The sequence below is a fragment of the Salvelinus fontinalis genome, chromosome 21 (assembly GCF_029448725.1).
Source record: "Salvelinus fontinalis isolate EN_2023a chromosome 21, ASM2944872v1, whole genome shotgun sequence".
NCBI lineage: Eukaryota > Metazoa > Chordata > Actinopteri > Salmoniformes > Salmonidae > Salvelinus > Salvelinus fontinalis.
In genome coordinates this window covers 25,566,020-25,584,397 of record NC_074685.1, presented here as the reverse complement: position 1 = coordinate 25,584,397, position 18,378 = coordinate 25,566,020, and the positions used below count along the sequence as shown (strand labels likewise).

At 43.6% G+C, this 18,378-nt stretch overlaps 1 protein-coding gene across 1 annotated transcript in view; it reads right to left on the bottom strand.

Moving 5' to 3' along the window:
- Positions 1 to 16,986, bottom strand: part of LOC129818491 (myosin-IIIb-like) — a 59,829-nt gene extending 42,843 nt beyond the window's left edge. Inside the window, exons 1-3 of the mRNA XM_055874435.1 lie at positions 16,659 to 16,986; positions 15,621 to 15,686; positions 15,239 to 15,369 (exon numbers count right to left, since the gene is read on the bottom strand). Of these exons, the coding sequence (XP_055730410.1) occupies positions 15,239 to 15,369; positions 15,621 to 15,686; positions 16,659 to 16,760 (299 nt within the window). The 5' untranslated portion in view covers positions 16,761 to 16,986. The remainder of the gene's footprint in view (positions 1 to 15,238; positions 15,370 to 15,620; positions 15,687 to 16,658) is intronic.
- Positions 16,987 to 18,378: the final 1,392 nt, after the last annotated feature.

Genomic DNA, 18,378 nt, shown 5'->3' with positions numbered 1-18,378 from the left:
TGTCCCGAAACAAGCACCAGTTAGCCTTGAGCTAGCCTCGAGCTAGGCCCATCTGCCGGCTAGCCGAAGAGGTCTACCTGCGGATTCTTGGGATACAATACCTCTTTTGCCAATTGGACTGGACCCTTTATTGCCGACACGGAGCCCCGCCGATCCATCACGACTGGTCTGCCGACGTAATTGTCCGAGGTGGTTTCAACAGGCTTTTCCATTGCGACGTTTCTGAATACCCATCTGCTAATTATTAGCAGTCTTATCGGCTGCTATCTAAATAAATATACCGGACAATTTTTTTCTTTTTTTCTTGGGTCACTATATCTATTTTGCCAATTGGATCGATCCCCTCTACCACACGGAACCCCACTAATCTACCGACGGAAACGAACGAGGTGAAAAAAATAAAAAATAATAATAATAAAAAATAAAAAAATAAAAAATAAAAAACAGACCTCCATCCTATGTTATCTTGCTACCGATAGCCAGCTACCCGGCCAGCTGTCTGGATCGCCGTGACCCCAACCAACCTCTACTCACTGGACCCTTATGATCACTCGATTAAGCATGCCTCTCCTTAATGTAAATATGCCTTGTCCATTGCTGTTCTGGTTAGTGTTTATTGGCTTATTTCACTGTAGAGCCTCTAGCCCTGCTCACTATATATCCAACCTCTCAGTTCCACCACCCACATATGCGATGACATCACCTGGTTTCAATGATGTTTCTAGAGACAATATCTCTCTCATCATCACTCATTACCTAGGTTTACCTCCACTGTATTCACATCCTACCATACCTTTGTCTGTACATTATTCCTTGAAGCTATTTTATCGCCCCCAGAAACGTCCTTTTACTCTGTTCTAGACGTTCTAAACGACCAATTCTCATAGCTTTTAGCCGTACCCTTATCCTACTCCTCCTCTGTTCCTCTGGTGATGTAGAGGTGAATCCAGGCCCTGCAGTACCTAGCTCCACTCCTATTCCCCAGGCGCTCTCTTTTGATGACTTCTGTAACCGTAATAGCCTTGGTTTCATGCATGTTAACATTAGAAGCCTCCTCCCTAAGTTTGTTCACTGCTTTAGCACACTCTGCCAACCCAGATGTTTTAGCCGTGTCTGAATCCTGGCTTAGGAAGACCACCAAAAATTCTGACATTTTCACCGCTAACTACAAGATTTTCAGACAAGATAGAACGGCCAAAGGGGGCGGTGTTGCAATATACTGCAAGGATTGCCTGCAGAGTTCTGTTTTACTATCCAGGTCTGTTCCGAAACAATTTGAACTCCTACTTTTAAAAATCCACCTCTCTAAAAACAAGTCTCTCACTGTTGCCGCCTGCTATAGACCACCCTCTGCCCCCAGCTGTGCTCTGGACACCATATGTGAACTGATTGCCCCCCATCTATCTTCAGAGCTTGTGCTGCTAGGCGACCTAAATTGGAACATGCTTAACACCCCAGCCATCCTACAATCTAAGCTTGATGCCCTCAATCTCACACAAATTATCAATGAACCTACCAGATATCACCCCAATTCCGTAAACACGGGTACCCTCATAGACATCATCCTAACCAACTTGCCCTCCAAATACACCTCTGCTGTTTTCAACCAAGATCTCAGCGATCACTGCCTCATTGCCTGTATCCGTAATGGGTCAGCGATCAAACGACCTCCACTCATCACTGTCAAACGCTCCCTGAAACACTTCAGCGAGCAGGCCTTTCTAATCGACCTGGCCGAGGTATCCTGGAAGGATATTGAACTCATCCCGTCAGTAGAGGATGCCTGGATATTTTTTAAAAATGCCTTCCTCACCATCTTGAATAAGCATGCCCCATTCAAGAAATTTTGAACCAGGAACAGATATAGCCCTTGGTTCTCTCCTGACCTGACTGCCCTTAACCAACAGAAAAACATCCTATGGCGTTCTGCATTAGCATCGAACAGCCCCCGTGATATGCAACTTTTCAGGGAAGCTAGAAACCAGTATACACAGGCAGTTAGAAAAGCCAAGGCTAGGTTTTTCAAGCAGAAATTTGCTTCCTGCAACACAAACTCAAAAAAGTTCTGGGACACTGTAAAGTCCATGGAGAATAAGAACACCTCCTCCCAGCTTCCAACTGCACTGAAGATAGGAAATACTGTCACCACCGACAAATCCACTATAATTGAGAATTTCAATAAGCATTTTTCTACGGCTGGCCATGCTTTCCACCTGGCTACCCCTACCCCGGTCAACAGCACTGCCCTCCCCTCTGCTACTCGCCCAAGCCTTCCCCACTTCTCTTTCTCCCAAATACAGTCAGCTGATGTTCTGAAAGAGCTGCAAAATCTGGACCCTTACAAATCAGCCGGGCTAGATAATCTGGACCCTTTCTTTCTAAAACTATCTGCTGAAATTGTTGCCACCCCTATTACCAGCCTTTTCAACCTCTCTTTCGTGTCGTCTGAGATTCCCAAAGATTGGAAAGCAGCTGCGGTTATCCCCCTCTTCAAAGGGGGAGACACTCTTGACCCAAACTGCTACAGACCTATATCTATCCTACCCTGCCTTTCTAAGGTCTTCAAAAGCCAAGTCAACAAACAGATTACCGACCATCTCGAATCCCACCATACCTTCTCCGCTATGCAATCTGGTTTGAGCTGGTCATGGGTGCACCTCAGCCACGCTCAAGGTCATAAACGATATCTTAACCGCTATCGATAGGAAACAGTACTGTGCAGCCATATTCATTGACCTGGCCAAGGCTTTTGACTCTGTCAATCACCACATCCTCATCGGCAGACTCGACAGCCTTGGTTTCTCTAATGATTGCCTCGCCTGGTTCACCAACTACTTCTCTGATCGAGTTCAGTGTGTCAAATCGGAGGGTCTGTTGTCCGGACCTCTGGCAGTCTCTATGGGGGTGCCACAGGGTTCAATTCTTGGACCGACTCTCTTCTCTGTATACATCAATGATGTCGCTCTTGCTGCTGGTGAGTCTCTGATCCACCTCTACGCAGACGACACTATTCTGTATACTTCTGGCCCTTTTGACACTGTGTTAACAACCCTCCAGGCGAGCTTCAATGCCATACAACTCTCCTTCCGTGGCCTCCAATTGCTCTTAAATACAAGTAAAACTAAATGCATGCTCTTCAACCGATCGCTGCCTGCACCTGCCCGCCTGTCCAACATCACTACTCTGGACGGCTCTGACTTAGAATATGTGGACAACTACAAATACCTAGGTGTCTGGTTAGACTGTAAACTCTCCTTCCAGACTCACATCAAGCATCTCCAATCCAAAGTTAAATCTAGAATCGGCTTCCTATTCCGCAACAAAGCATCCTTCACTCATGCTGCCAAACATACCCTTGTAAAACTGACCATCCTACCAATCCTCGACTTCGGTGATGTCATTTACAAAATAGCCTCCAAAACCCTACTCAATAAATTGGATGCAGTCTATCACAGTGCCATCCGTTTTGTCACCAAAGCCCCATATACTACCCACCACTGCGACCTGTACGCTCTCGTTGGCTGGCCCTCGCTTCACACTCGTCGCCAAACCCACTGGCTCCAGGTCATCTACAAGACCCTGCTAGGTAAAGTCCCCCCTTATCTCAGCTCGCTGGTCACCTTAGCAACGCCCACCCGTAGCACGCGCTCCAGCAGGTATATCTCTCTGGTCACCCCCAAAACCAATTCTTCCTCTCCTTCCAGTTCTCTGCTGCCAATGACTGGAACGAACTACAAAAATCTCTAAAACTGGAAACACTTATCTCCCTCACTAGCTTTAAGCACCAGCTGTCAGAGCAGCTCATAGATTACTGCACCTGTACATAGCCCATCTATAATTTAGCCCAAACAACTACCTCTTTACCTACTGTATTTATTTATTTTGCTCCTTTGCACCCCATTATTTCTATCTCTACTTTGCACCTTCTTCCACTGCAAACCAACCATTCCAGTGTTTTTTTTTACTTGCTATATTGTATTTACTTCGCCACCATGGCCTTTTTATATTTTTATTTATTTATATATATATTTTGTTTGCCTTCACCTCCCTTATCTCACCTCACTTGCTCATATTGTATATAGACTTATTTTTCACTGTATTATTGACTGTATGTTTGTTTTACTCCATGTGTAACTATGTGTTGTTGTATGTGTCGAACTGCTTTGCTTTATCTTGGCCAGGTCGCAATTGTAAATGAGAACGTGTTCTCAATTTGCCTACCTGGTTAAATAAAGGTGAAATAAAAAAATAAATAAAAATTCAGCCCCTCCCACCCTGACTGGCTGACTGGCTCATTCATCAGTGACAGCGCTGTAACACACGACTGGTCCCATTCAACCACTGCGGAGGCTGCTGGTAGGCATGTGCTTGAAAAAACAAACGGACAAATACTATACAACCAACAACCGTACACAAGTCCTTCCAATCTTGCATTCGTGTATTTGTATAAGCACCAGATGGATCCACAAGCTTCCATGGATGTGAAACAGAGCAACATCTCACTTTTATTGTAGGTTCTATATGGTTTCAACAAAATCTTATCCATCAACCTGTCACGCTCAACAGTTTCCCGTGTGTATCAAGAATGGTCCACCACCCAACGGACATCCAGCCAACTTGACACAACTGTGGGAAGCATTGGCGTCAACATGGGCCAGCCTCCTTGTGGAACGCTTGACACCTTGCAGAGTCCTTGCCCCGACAAATTGAGGCTGTACTGACAGCAAAAGAGGGTGCAACTCTCTTATTAGAAAGGTGTTCCTAATGTTATGTACACTCAGTGTACATCCTGTAGATGTCAGCAATACCAGTTCTGCAATTTCAAGCACATTTTATCTTAGAGAAAAGGGATATGACGTGGCTTTTGACAAACGTTAAAGATGAAACATTAACATGAAGGTTGCATATGTTTCACTTTCATGGAAATGACTAAGTGTTTGAAATTACAGTATTAAAATCCCTACACCTACATTTAAAAAACAGGGAGACGCTGTAGCCTGCAGCAGTGGAGAGCAAACATCCGCAAAGTACAGTACAAAATATCCTCCACTAGAATGATTGACAGGACTACATTACAGTTAAACTCCTAAACTTCTGCTAAACACATTGAGGAGAACCTCCCTCATGTTAACCAAGTTTACTGTAGGTTTATGCCGGGGCAGACCCAGTGTAAATTCATTCCTTAGGGAGCAATCCATATTACTGTAGTGGAAACCTCTGTAGCTTGATACGGAAGGCTGCAGTGATCTGACCATGCTCCATTGATATAGTGGTATTGTAAATATGGATCCCAAATCTGCTCAATTTTTTTTTACATGAGATTGTTTTGTGATAACTACAAAAATCTAGGATACCACATTGGACTCCTGAGGAGAGGGGATGAGAAAAACTCAGAGGGGATTTGCAGGGAGAGAGAGAGAGAAAAAGAAAAGGAGAGTGATATGAAAGATGGCGCCAGAAAGGATGGCTGCCGTTTGATTGGCTCTTCACTTCTGTAGGATAGGGGGCAGCATTTTCACGTTTGGATGAAAAGCATACCCAAATTCAACTGCCAGCTACTCATCCCCAGAAGATAAGATATGCATATTATTAGTAGTTTTGGATAGAAAACACTATGAAGTTTCTAAAACATGTCTATGAGTATAACAGAACTTATTTAGCAGGCGAAACCCTGAGGACAAATCATTCAGATCTTTTTTTTTCAGGTCACTCTCTTTTCAATGGCTTCCATTGGGAATCCAGATTTCTAATTGACCTTCTTGCAGTTCCTACCGCTTCCACTGAATGTCAACAGTCTTTAGAAATTGGTTGAGGTTTTTTCCTTTGTGTAATGAAGAAGTACGGCCATCTTGAACTAGGGTCACTGGAAGTGTCCTATTTGTTAGAGGCGCGTGACCAGAAAGCTAGTGTGGCAAAGAAGGGGGTCGAGTGATAAATGGCAGATATGTGAGAGCAGAACTAATAAACGGGCTCTGCCCGATCACTAAAATGGCCACCCCGATCAGAACTACAGATCACAAAATGGCCGACTGCCAAAACTACAAGTCCCAGAAGCAAGGGGAACCCTCAGAAGGTGGAACCGACACACAGATAAAGGGTCAAGAAAAACCAGGAAGAGAAAGAGAGGGGTGGAAGGATCTATGAACCGTAGAGAAAGAGACAATAGATATTGGCTGGATTTACTGTGTATGAGCTGGACTGTTTTGGACTTACCTGTTGGCGTTTGGACCTGGACATACCGAGAACCCGATTCGTGTACCGAACCCTGCTATCCTTGACCTTGCCTACGACCTGGGTGGACCATGACGGAGAAACAAACACACAGGTACTGTCCTGTTTGAAAGAACTCTCATTCTGGGGTAATTTGGTGACAGTTTCCCACTTAAAGAGGTTTGCCACACTAGCTACAGTTTGTTTTAATCCTGTATTGAACACAGATCATCCCGTCTTCAATTTTACTGATTATTTACGTTAAAAAAATACCTAAAGTTGTATTACAAAAGTACTTTGAAATGTTTCGGCAAAGTTTACAGGTAACTTGAGATATTTTGTCGTCACGTTTCGCAAGTTGGAACCAGTGTTTTTCTGGATCAAACGCGCCAAATAAATTCACATTTTGGATATATATCGACGAAATTAATCGAACAAAAGGACCATTTGTGATGTTTATAGGACATATTGGAGCGCCAACAACAGAAGCTCGTCAAAGGTAAGGCATGAATTATATTTTTATTTCTGCGTTTTGTGTCGTGCCTGCAGGGTTGAAATATGCTTATCTCACTTTATTTACTCTGTTGCTATCCTCAGATAATAGCATTGTTTGATTTCGCCGAAAAGCCTATTTGAATTCTGACATGTTGGCTGGATTCACAACCAATGTAGCTTTAATTTGGTATCTTTCATGTGTGATTTAATGAAAGTTTGATTTTTATAGTATTTTATTTGAATTTGGCGCGCTGCATTTTCTCTGGCTTTTGGCCAAGTGAGACGTTAGCGTCCCACATATCCCAGAGAAGTTAACCAACCGTGCTATTTTGTTTTTTTTCCGCATTGTTTGTAACTTACTTTGAACATAATGTTGCTGCTACCATCTCTTATGACCGAAAAGAGGTTCTGGACATCAGAACAATGACCCTAATTCTATCCTCCTGATTCCTGCTTACAAGCTAAAATTAAAGCAGGAAGCACCAGTGACTTGGTCTATAAAAAAAGTGGTCAGATGAAGCAGATGCTAAACTACAGTACTGTTTTGCAAGCACAGACTGATATACGTTCCGGGATTATTCCAATGGCATTGAAGAGCACACCACATCAGTCACTGGCTTCATCAATAAGTGCATCGATGACGTCGTCCCCAAAGTGACTGTACGTACATATCCCAACCCGTACATATCCCAACCAGAAGCCATGAATTACAGGCAACACTCGCACTGAGCTAACGGGTAGAGCTGCCGCTTTCAAGGAGCGGGACTCTAACCCGGAAGCTTATAAGAAATCCCACTATGCCCTCCTACGAACCATCAAACAGGCAAAGCGCCAATAAAGGACTAAGATCGAATCTCACTACACAGGCTCCAACGCTCGTCAGATGTGGCAGGGCTTGCAAACTATTACAGACAACAAAGGGAAGCACAGCCGGGAGCTGCCCAGTGATACGAGCCTTCCAGAAGACCTAAATAACTTCTATGCTTGCTTCGAAGTAAGTAACACGAAAACATGCATGAGAATATATGCTGTTCTGGACGACTGTGTGTTCACGCTCTCCGCAGCCAATGTGAGTAAGACCTTTAAACAGGTCAACATTCACAAGGCTGCAGGGCCAGACGGATTACCAGGACGTGTATTCCGAGCATGCGCTGGCCAACTGGCAAGTGTCTTCACTGACATTTTCAACCTCTCCCTGTCGGAGTCTGTAATACCAACATGTTTCAAGCAGACCACCATAGTCCTTGTGCCCAAGAACACTAACATAAAATGCCTAAATGACTACCAACCCGTAGAACTCACGTCTGTAGCCATGAAATGCTTTGAAAAGCTGGTCATGGCTCACATCAACAGCATTATCCCAGAAACCCTAAACCCACTCCAATTTGCATACTGCCCCAACAAATCCACAAATGTTGCAATCTCTATTGCACGCCACACTGCACTTTCACACCGGGACAAAAGGAACACCTATGTAAGAATGCTATTCATTGACAACAGCTCAGCGTTCAACACCATAGTGCCCTCAAAGCTCATCAATAAGCTAAGGATCCTGTGACTAAACACCTCCCTCTGCAACTGGATCCTGGACTTCCTGACGGGCCGCCCCCAGGTAGTAAGGGTAGGTAGCAACACATCCGCCACACTGATCCTCAACACGGTTGCCCCTCAGGGGTGCACGGCCAGGCACGACTCCAACACCATCATTAAGTTTGCTGATGACACAAGTGGTAGGCCTGATCATCGACAACGATGAGACAGCCTATAGGGTAGAGGTCAGAGACCTGACCGTCTGGTGCAAGGACAACAACCTTCCCTCAACAAAAGGACATGATTGTGAAACTGCGGCCTGCTCACCAAGTTGACAGTCAAGCAAGAGACACTAGATATACCAAAGCACAAATTAATCCATGATATCGCAACCCGTTGGAATACCAATCATGACATGCTAGAACGTTATTTGCCTACTAATTATACAAATAGGCTTTAGGCATTACCCTCTGTAGTGCCTTGCGTTCGTAGGCTGAGAAGTTGCCATACCAGACAGTGATGCAACCAGTCAGGATGCTCTCGATGGTGCAGCTGTAGAACCTTTTGAGGATCTGAGGACCCATGCCAAATGTTTTCAATCTCCTGAGGGTGAATAGGTTTTGTCGTGCCCGCATCACGACTGTCTTGGTGTGCTTGGACCATGTTAGTTTGTTTGGCGATGTGGATGCCAAGGAACTTGAAGTTCTCAACCTGCTCCACTGCAGCCCCGTCGATGAGAATGGGGACGTGCTCGGTGCTCCTTTTTACATTTACATTTTAGTCATTTAGCAGACGCTCTTATCCAGAGCGACTTACAGTAGAGTGCATACATTTTATTACATTTTTACATACTGAGACAAGGATATCCCTACCAGCCAAACCCTCCCTAACCCTGGCGACGCTATGCCAATTGTGCGTCGCCCCACGGACCTCCCGGTTGCGGCCGGCTGCGACAGAGCCTGGGTGCGAACCCAGCCCAGCCTGGGCGCGAACCCAGAGACTCTGGTGGCGCAGCTAGCACTGCGATGCAGTGCCCTAGACCACTGCGCCACCCGGGAGGCCCTACATTGCTTGTCACTGTCGGCTACTTGAGTGGAAACACTTCTAACATGTGTCATTTACGTCGCCATCACCCGGCCGTATCCCTTGCAGATGGAACTGGAGCAAGGAGAGTCCACTCGTTAGTGAAAACACAATCTCTCGCTGCTGCCTTCCAACAACAATTTATGACAAATTCTGAAAAACATGAAGAAATAACAAAAGCAGTGGGAGTATTCATAGCCAAAGATTTGCAGCCCTACTCAGTGGTTACTGACTCGGGATTGTGTCACCTGATGATTTTTTTTTAACCGCGTTACAATGTCCCCTCCCACACACATTTCAGCAGTAAAGTAATTCCCAAACATCACAGAGAGCCATTGAAAAGAAATTGACAGACACCCTATCTAGCGCTCTCCACTGATAGTTGGACCTCCAGAGCAACCTCACTGTGACGGTTCACTATGTACTGGATCAGGAGATGAAGAGCTACTTGTTGCAAACTCCTCCCCTGTATGAGTCATACAAGTACATAATTAGCCCTAGAATTAATGACTGCTGTGACTTAGTGGAAGCTAGAGAGACCAAATATCACAATCCCAGCCACTACAGATAACGCACAAAACACTGTGAATGCCAAACGTGAAGCTGATGGGTTTGGGCCCCACGTCGGATGTTTTGCACACATCCTGAACCTCACAGCCAAGAGGGCAGTCTCTCTCAAGGCAGTGTCCCGCCTCCCGGGGGAGGGCAGAAAAGCGGTGACTTTTTTTCTTCACAAAAGCACCACCGCTCACCAAGTTGACAGTCAAGCAAGAGACACTAGATATACCAAAGCACAAATTAATCCATGATATCGCAACCCGTTGGAATACCAATCATGACATGCTAGAACGTTATTTGGAACAGCACCCGGCCATCTACTCTGCTGTATTGGACAAGGCTGTGAAGAAGTCAGTCCAAGATATAGCCATGCTGACTGACAGTGAACTGAACCTGGCAGAAGAACTCATTCAGGAACTCAACCCCCTGAAAACAAAGACAACTCTCATGAGCAGTGTAACAAGTCCCACCTCAATGATTCTCCCTCTAAAGACAATGATTCTCAAATCCATGGCACCTGGTCCTGAGGACGGTGCAACCATCAGGGAGGCCAAGGCAGAAATCTCTCAGGACTTGGAGAGAAGATACCCAGACCCGGATCTTCTAGACTATCTTTACAGAGCTACAGCCCTTGATCCAAGGTTTAAATCCCTGCCAGCCTGCTGTGACAGTCTACAGTCGTGGCCAAAAGTTTTGAGAATGACACAAATATAAATTTTCAAAGTCTCCTGCCTCAGTTTGTATGATGATAATTTGCATATACTCAAGAATGTTAAAGAGTGATCAGATGATTTGCAATTAATTGCAAAGTCCCACTTTGCCATGCAAATTAACTGAATCCCCCCAAAAACATTTCCACTGCATTTCAGTAAAGTCATTTTCTCCTTTACTCCGGAAAAAAAACTTGCCCGGAGAAGACAAGGTGAGCGCTACCATCAGTCCTGTGTCATGCTAACAGTAAAGCATCCTGAGACCATTCATGTGTGGGGTTGCTTCTCAGCCAAGGGAGTGGGCTCACTCACAATTTTGCCTAAGAACACAGCCATGAATAAAGAATGGTACCAACACATCCTGAGACCAACTTCTCCCAACCATCCAGAAACAGTTTGGTGACAAACAATGCCTTTTCCAGCATGATGGAACACCTTGCCATAAGGCAAAAGTGATAACTAAGTGGCCCGGGGAACAAAACATTGATATTTTAGGTCCATGGCCAGGAAACTCCCCAGACCTTAATCCCATTGAAAACTGGTGGTCAATCCTCAAGAGGCGGGTGAACAAACAAACCCACAAATTCTGACAAACTCCAAGCATTGATTATGCAAGAATGGGCTGCCATCAGTCAGGATGTGGCCCAGATGTTAATTGACAGCATGCCAGGGCATATTGCAGAGGTCTTGAAAAAGAAGGGTCGACACTGCAAATATTGACTCTTTGCATCAACTTCATGTAATTGTCAATAAAAGCATTTCACAGTGAAATGCTTGTAATTATACTTCAGTATTCCATAGTAACATCTGACAAAAATATCTAAAGACACTGAAGCAGCAAACTTTGAGAAAATGTATATTTGTGTAATTCTCAAAACTTTTGGCCACGACTGTACAAGGATCTCGTCAAAGAAATTGTGGAGCATGAACATCAGGTATTTGATCTATGTTTAAATGATTTTATTATATTTTTTATCATTTTGTTATCATGTGCGTTAAAATGTGATGAGATATGTTTTTTTGATGAGATGTGTGTCACTAACACTTAATAATACCTTCACAAATTTTTCTTGCAGTTTCAAGCAGTGCTAGCAGGGCCATTCAAAAAGGAAGAAACTCCATCCTCATTATCCCCTCAAAAGAAGACCACCATGTCAGAGTTATTTGGGGAGCTTTTCAAAGCAGAGGAGCAGACCAAGCCCTTTTCCAAAATTATTGAGGAGGTGGTCACCTCAGCAGGTTGCCTTCATGTTGATCCTTTAGTGTGGTGGAAAACAAACCAGTCAAAGTTCCCCCATGTTGCAAAACTTGCCTGAGTGTCCCGGGAACCTCTGTTGCAAGTGAAAGTTTCCACCACAGGCGACATTGTCAGTGCAAGTCGTTCTCGTCTTCCTTCAGAGAATGTTGACATGCTTATCTTTTTACAGAAGAACCTCAACATAAAAGGAATAGATACCTCATATAGGGTACCAAATTGATGTTGCACTTTGTTATTTTTACATTTAATATTGCCTATACAAGTGCGTACCCTGTTTATTTAAAATAGAGAAGGCAAAGCACCTACAGGTAGTCAAAGCTAAGAAGCACTTTTAATTTGAATGTTTTTCTCCCCTTGATTTCCTACAGTGGAGACAGAAACCAGGCCTGGTGCTGACATTTTTCGGAATGGAAAGTTTTATTTGTCAAAAGGCAAAATAAAGAGTTCATTGTTTAAAGGGTGATGTTTTTATGTTTTTCTTAAATATAAAGACACCGAAACCGTACCGTTACCGTGGCCCACAAACCGTGATACATACCGAATCGTGGGCCCACTGTACCGTTGCATCCCTATTGGGATGTGGAAATCTCTAGGAGCAAAAACTGCTCAGCCGCGAAGTGGTAGGCCACACAACCTCACAGAACGGGACTGCTGAGTGCTGAAGTGTACAGCTCGTAAAAGTCTTCTGTCCTCGGTTGCAACACTCACTACCGAGTTCCAAAATGCCTCTGGAAGCAACGTCAGCACAATAACTGTTTGTCGGGATCTTCATGAAATGGGTTTCTATGGCCGAGCAGCCGCACAAAAGCCTAAGATCACCATGCGGCAGCTGGAGTGGTGTAAAGCTCATCACCATTGGACTCTGGAGCAGTGGAAATCCATTCTCTGGAGGGATGAATCACACTTCATCATCTGCTAGTCCGACAGACCAATCCGGGTTTGGCGGATGACAGGAGAACAATACCTGCCCGAATGCATAGTGCCAACTGGAAAGTTTGGTGGAGGAGGAATAATGATCTGGGGCTGTTTTTCATGGTTCGGGCTAGGCCCCTTAGTTCCAGTGAAGGGAAATATTAATGCTACAGCATACAATAATGTAAAAATCTGTTGTTCTGCCCCTGTACAAAGCAGTTAACCCACTGTTCCTCAGGCGCCGCTGATGTGCATGTCGATTAAGGCAGCCCCCCGCACCTCTCTGATTCAGAGGGGTTGGTTAAATGCGGAAGACACATTTCAGTTGAATGCATTCAGTTGTACAACTGACTAGGTATCCCCCTTTCCCTTACAATGACATTCTAGATGATTCTGTGCTTCCAACTTTGTGGCAACAGTTTGGGGAAGGCCCTTTCCTGCTTCAGCATGACCATTTCCCCAATACAGAAATGGTTTGTCGAGATCGGTGTGGAAGAACTTGACGTTAACCCCATCGAACACCTTTGGGATGAATTGGAACGCTGACTGCGAGCCAGGCCTAATCACCCAACATCACTGCCCGACCTCACTAATGCTCTTTGGCTGAATGGAGGTAAGTCCCCACAGCAAGAGTGGAGGCTGTTATAGCAGCAAAGGGGGGAATCAAGGGCATATTAATGCCCATGATTTTGGAATGAGATGTTCGAAGAGCAAGTGTCAACATACACTACATGGCCACAAGTATGTTTTTCTTCCCTCTGCAATAAAAGGGTTCCATATTTCACGCTAGATGAAGGTCACCAGAGGCAGACAAGGAAATCTGTGTTCTCACCAGGAGGCTACACAAGACCTATTTACTGCTACAGTGTAGAGCAGCAGGGTCATGCTGAAATGATGCAAGCCTGGGCCTGCTGGTCTGCAGGCACAACAAACACAGGCTAACACAGCTAAGCAGCTGCTGTACTGGGACTGGCATGTCAATGTGAAAGAAAAAAAGAACCGCTGACCTGAGCAAAGCAGACACACCTGACACTGGTGTCTGTTGCCGTTTGTTAGGGTGGTGTTCAGGACACCTTATACCTTTTAGACACAATCGTGTCAACCCAAACTAAACTGTGCTGGCATGGATATATTTGGTTCACATTATCCTTTATAACATGTTTCCAGCAACTATTATAGTGGATGTGTGACAGGCTGGTGCAGTACAGCTTGGCTCAGTAAAGTACTACTGTAGACTGATAAAACTTCTTATGGCTGCAATCCCATTAATGGGATGATATGACAACAGCCAGTGAAAGTGCAGGGTGCCAAATTCAAGCAGAAATCTCATAATTAAAATTCCTCAAACATACATGTATCTTATACCATTTTAAAGGTAATCTTGTTGTTAATCCCACCAAAGTGTCCGATTTCAAATAGGGTTTACAGCAAAAGTACCACAAACAATTATGTTAGGTCACCGCAAAATCACAGAAAAACACAGCAATTTTTCAGCTAAAGACAGGAGTCACAAAAAGCAGAAATAGATAAAATGAATCACTAACCTTTGATGATCTTCATCAGATGACACTCATAGGACTTCATGTTACACAATCCATATATGTTTTGTTCGATAAAGTTAATATTTATATCCAAAAACCTCAGTTTACATTGGCGCCAAGTTCAGAAATGCCTCAGAAATTGCAGAGAGCCACGTCAAATAACATAAATACTCATCATAAACTTTGATGAAAGATACATGTTTTACATAGAATTAAAGATACACTTGCTCTTAATGCAACCGCTGTGTCAGATTTTTTTTTAACTTTACGGAAAAAGCAAACCATGCAATAATCTGAGACGGCGCTCAGAATTTATTTTTATTTTTTATCCGCCATGTTGGAGTCAACAGAAGTCAGAAAAACATTAGAAATATTCCCTTACCTTTGATCTTCATCAGAATGCACTCCTAGGAATCATAGTTCCACAATAACTGTTTATGTCCAAGTAGCTACTTTTGTTAGCGCGTTTAGAACACAAATCCAAACACTCATGCAGGTCCAGCCGAACGTCGGACGAAAAGTTAAAAAAGTTATTACAGGTCGTAGAAACATTTCAAACTAAGTATAAAATCAATCTTTAGGATGTTGTTATCATAAATATTCAATAACGTTCCAACCAGAGAATTCCTTTGTCTGTAGAGAAGCAATGGAACGCAGGTCGCTATCATGTGAAACGCGCGTGACCAGGACCTGGCTCTCTGCCAGACCACTAACTCAAACAGCTCCCATCCGGCTCCACATCACAGTAGAAGCCTCATTCAAGGTTCTACAGACTGTTGACATCTAGTGGAAGCCGTAGCAAGTGCAAACAGATCCATATCACACTGTGTATTCAATAGGGGCTGGGTTAAAAATCGACCAAGCAGGCCGTTAACTCTGGGCACCTTTCATCCAAGCTACTCAATACTGCCCCTGCAGCCATAAGAGGTTAATGGACCCACCTGATCACAATGCATTGGTTTCGGGGTCCTGTGGCTAACCGTCCCAGCATGGACTGGTAGGCCCTGTCTGCCACAGCAAATATGTGAGGAGGTAGCTTGGTCTTCTCATGGTACTTATAGCTCTCTGATACCTGAACAGATACAAGGAGGAACATCTCTAAAGCCACTGTCTACAAACAGTTTAGTCGATTTTTCTAAAGATTACTGGTCAGTTATGTTGGTTAAATCCATAAGGCAAGCTTAAGTGTAAAAGCCTTTGAAAAGCCTTGGTGGAGCATCCATGTTTTCCAGGTCATAGTGAGTCATTGGACAGCTAGGGCAGCTTTTAGGACAAAGTCTACCAGCACAGCTGAATGCTTATTTGTCTTGTAGGAGTACTTACCTCTTTCTCATAGAGAGGAAGGTATTTAAAAGGATTTATGGCCACCAAGATGTCCCCAATGTAGGTCTGGTAGAGATAGGCAGGGGAAGAAAGAGAGCGAGAAAAAGTTTACCATCAATGACAAGGTTAAACTGGTTTTCAAGTGTTTTCCTTTCAAACTGAAGTCAACTCATGTTGTTAGCCTCCACTGTTAATGAAACCTCCCTTACACATTAGCAGAGTAAACCTGTTTTCCTTACTTGAAAATGGAAACATCTCAAAATAAATCAGGCCATTTATATCCTAATCTATTTTAGGTTTCACCGAGTCGTGGCTGAACGAAGACATTAAGAACATACAGCTGGCGGGTCATTAATGTGTACTGTACATACAAAGACAAACACCACTCGTGTCACTGCACAAAGGTCTTTGTTCTGTCAGCCAACAATGACATGAATTAAAATGGCATGTTGATATATGACTGCATCAGTGGAGGCTGCTGAGGGGAGGACGGCTCATAATACTGGCTGGAATGGTGTGTTTGATACCATTCCATCTACTCCATTCCCGGCCATTATTATGAGCCAGCATCCCCTCAGCAGCCTCCACTAGACTGCATATTTGTGTTATTCCTCGATCCCAACCCTTCAACATGGTTGAGTTTACTGCCTTGTCAAGTAATAAAATACATTGAAACAGATTTAGATAATCTATCAGTATGTTGAGGGTTGAGGTATGAGTGGTTGGGATTTGTTGCAGATTAAAATACATCAAATTACAGGGATTTTTACAGAGTGCAGAGTCCTGTGTACACATGGGTGACGTGGTAGAACATGGGGGGAGGTTGCAGGCTGACAGAATCGTGTCCAGGGATTGTACTGTAGTGTCAAAGTGATATAACCTGAAGCACAGCAATGGTCTCGTCACAATAACAAAACAGTATCAGTGTTAACATTTAATCATTGGTCAGATACAATTTGTTCCCGTATTACGAGGAAATGTTGTATATTTTTCACAGCAGTCACATGCACATAAATCTGAACTTTTAACGTTACTTACATAGATGCGATCTTGTCTGAACCGTTGACTCAAGGATTCGAACAAACTTTGTTCATCCAAATCTGACAAAGCTGCCAAATCCTCGTTGAGGAGCACCTCCATTTCTTTCAAAATCGTATTTATTCAATTAAACGTGAGTGCAATATTATATGTACTGGACAATACTGAAGCTCGATAAAAAACGAATTGACTTCCTTGTTTTTCTGTCGTTAAAATCCAACCTATACTAAAAACGACAAGGTTGCGCCGTAAAAATGTTTATGTAAACACTGTGACAGCAGAGCACACAGCGTATCTGAGCTGAGTTTACTCTATTCCCAGGGGAGTACTGAATTTAGAACGCTTGCAAGCAAGGGTTCTCTCTCCCCTCCCCTTTCTTAGAGAGAGAAGTTAACTCCTGCCTCTCCACACACATGCTCGGCATGCGTCAGTCATCAGAATTAAAAGTGACTTCTTTCTTTTTTAGAGATTAGAGATTTACTCAAATGCAGTCATGTAGTTTATATGCGATACCATACTGCATGGCAGTAGAGATAACATGTTAGAATATCTGGATATATTTCCAGATTAAATGCTTATAGATGATAATCATGTATGACCAAAGCTGCTTACACCATTATATAACAACATTATATAAAATCTCTATTCTCTCATATTACTAAAATGTCTGTCACCTCCATTTTGTAAATACTAATTGCCATCCTGTGCACATTACTGAGGGAAAAGCAGTGAAATTATTGACTGAGGCAGGATGAACAATGTACAGTTGAAGTTGTACAGTTGGAAGTTTACATGCACCTTAGCCAAATACATTTAAACTCAGTTTTTCACAGTTCCTGACATTTAATCCTAGTAAAAAATCCCTGTTTTAGGGCAGTTAGGATCACCACTTTATTTTAAGAATGTGAAATGTCAGAATAATAGGAGAGAATTATTCATTTAAAGCTTTTATTTCTTTCATCACATTCCCAGTGGGTCAGAACTTTACATACACTCAATTAGTATTTGGTAGCATTGCCTTCAAATTTTTTTACTTGGGTCAAACATTTTGGGTACCCTTCCACAAGCTTCCCACAATAAGTTGGGTGAATTTTGGCCCATTCTTCCTGACAGAGCTGATGTAACAGAGTCAGGTTTGTAGGCCTCCTTGCTCACACATGCTTTTTCAGGTCTGCCCACAAATGTTCTATAGGATTAAGGTCAGGGCTATGTGATAGTCACTCCAGTACCTTGTCTGTGTTGTCCTTAAGCCATTTTGCCACAACTTTGGAAGTATGCTTGGGGACATTGTTCATTTGGAAGACCCATTTGCGACCAAACTTTAACTTCCTGACTGATGTCTTGAGATGTTGCTTCAATGTATCCACATAATTTCCCTACCTCATGATGCCATCTATTTTGTGAAGTGTACCACTCCCTCCTGCAGCAAAGCACCCCCACAACATGATGCTGCCACCCCCGTGCTTCACGGTTGGGATAGTGTTCTTCAGCTTGCAAGCCTCCCCCTTTTTCCTCCTAACATAACGATGGTCATTATAGCCAAACAGTTCTATTTTTGTTTCATCAGACCAGAGGACATTTCTCCAAAAAGTACGATCTTTGTCCCCATGTGCAGTTGCAAACCGTAGTCTGGCTTTATTATGGCGGTTTTAGAGCAGTGGCTTCTCCCTTGCTGAGCAGCCTTTCAGGTTATGTCGATATAGGACTCGTTTTACTGTGG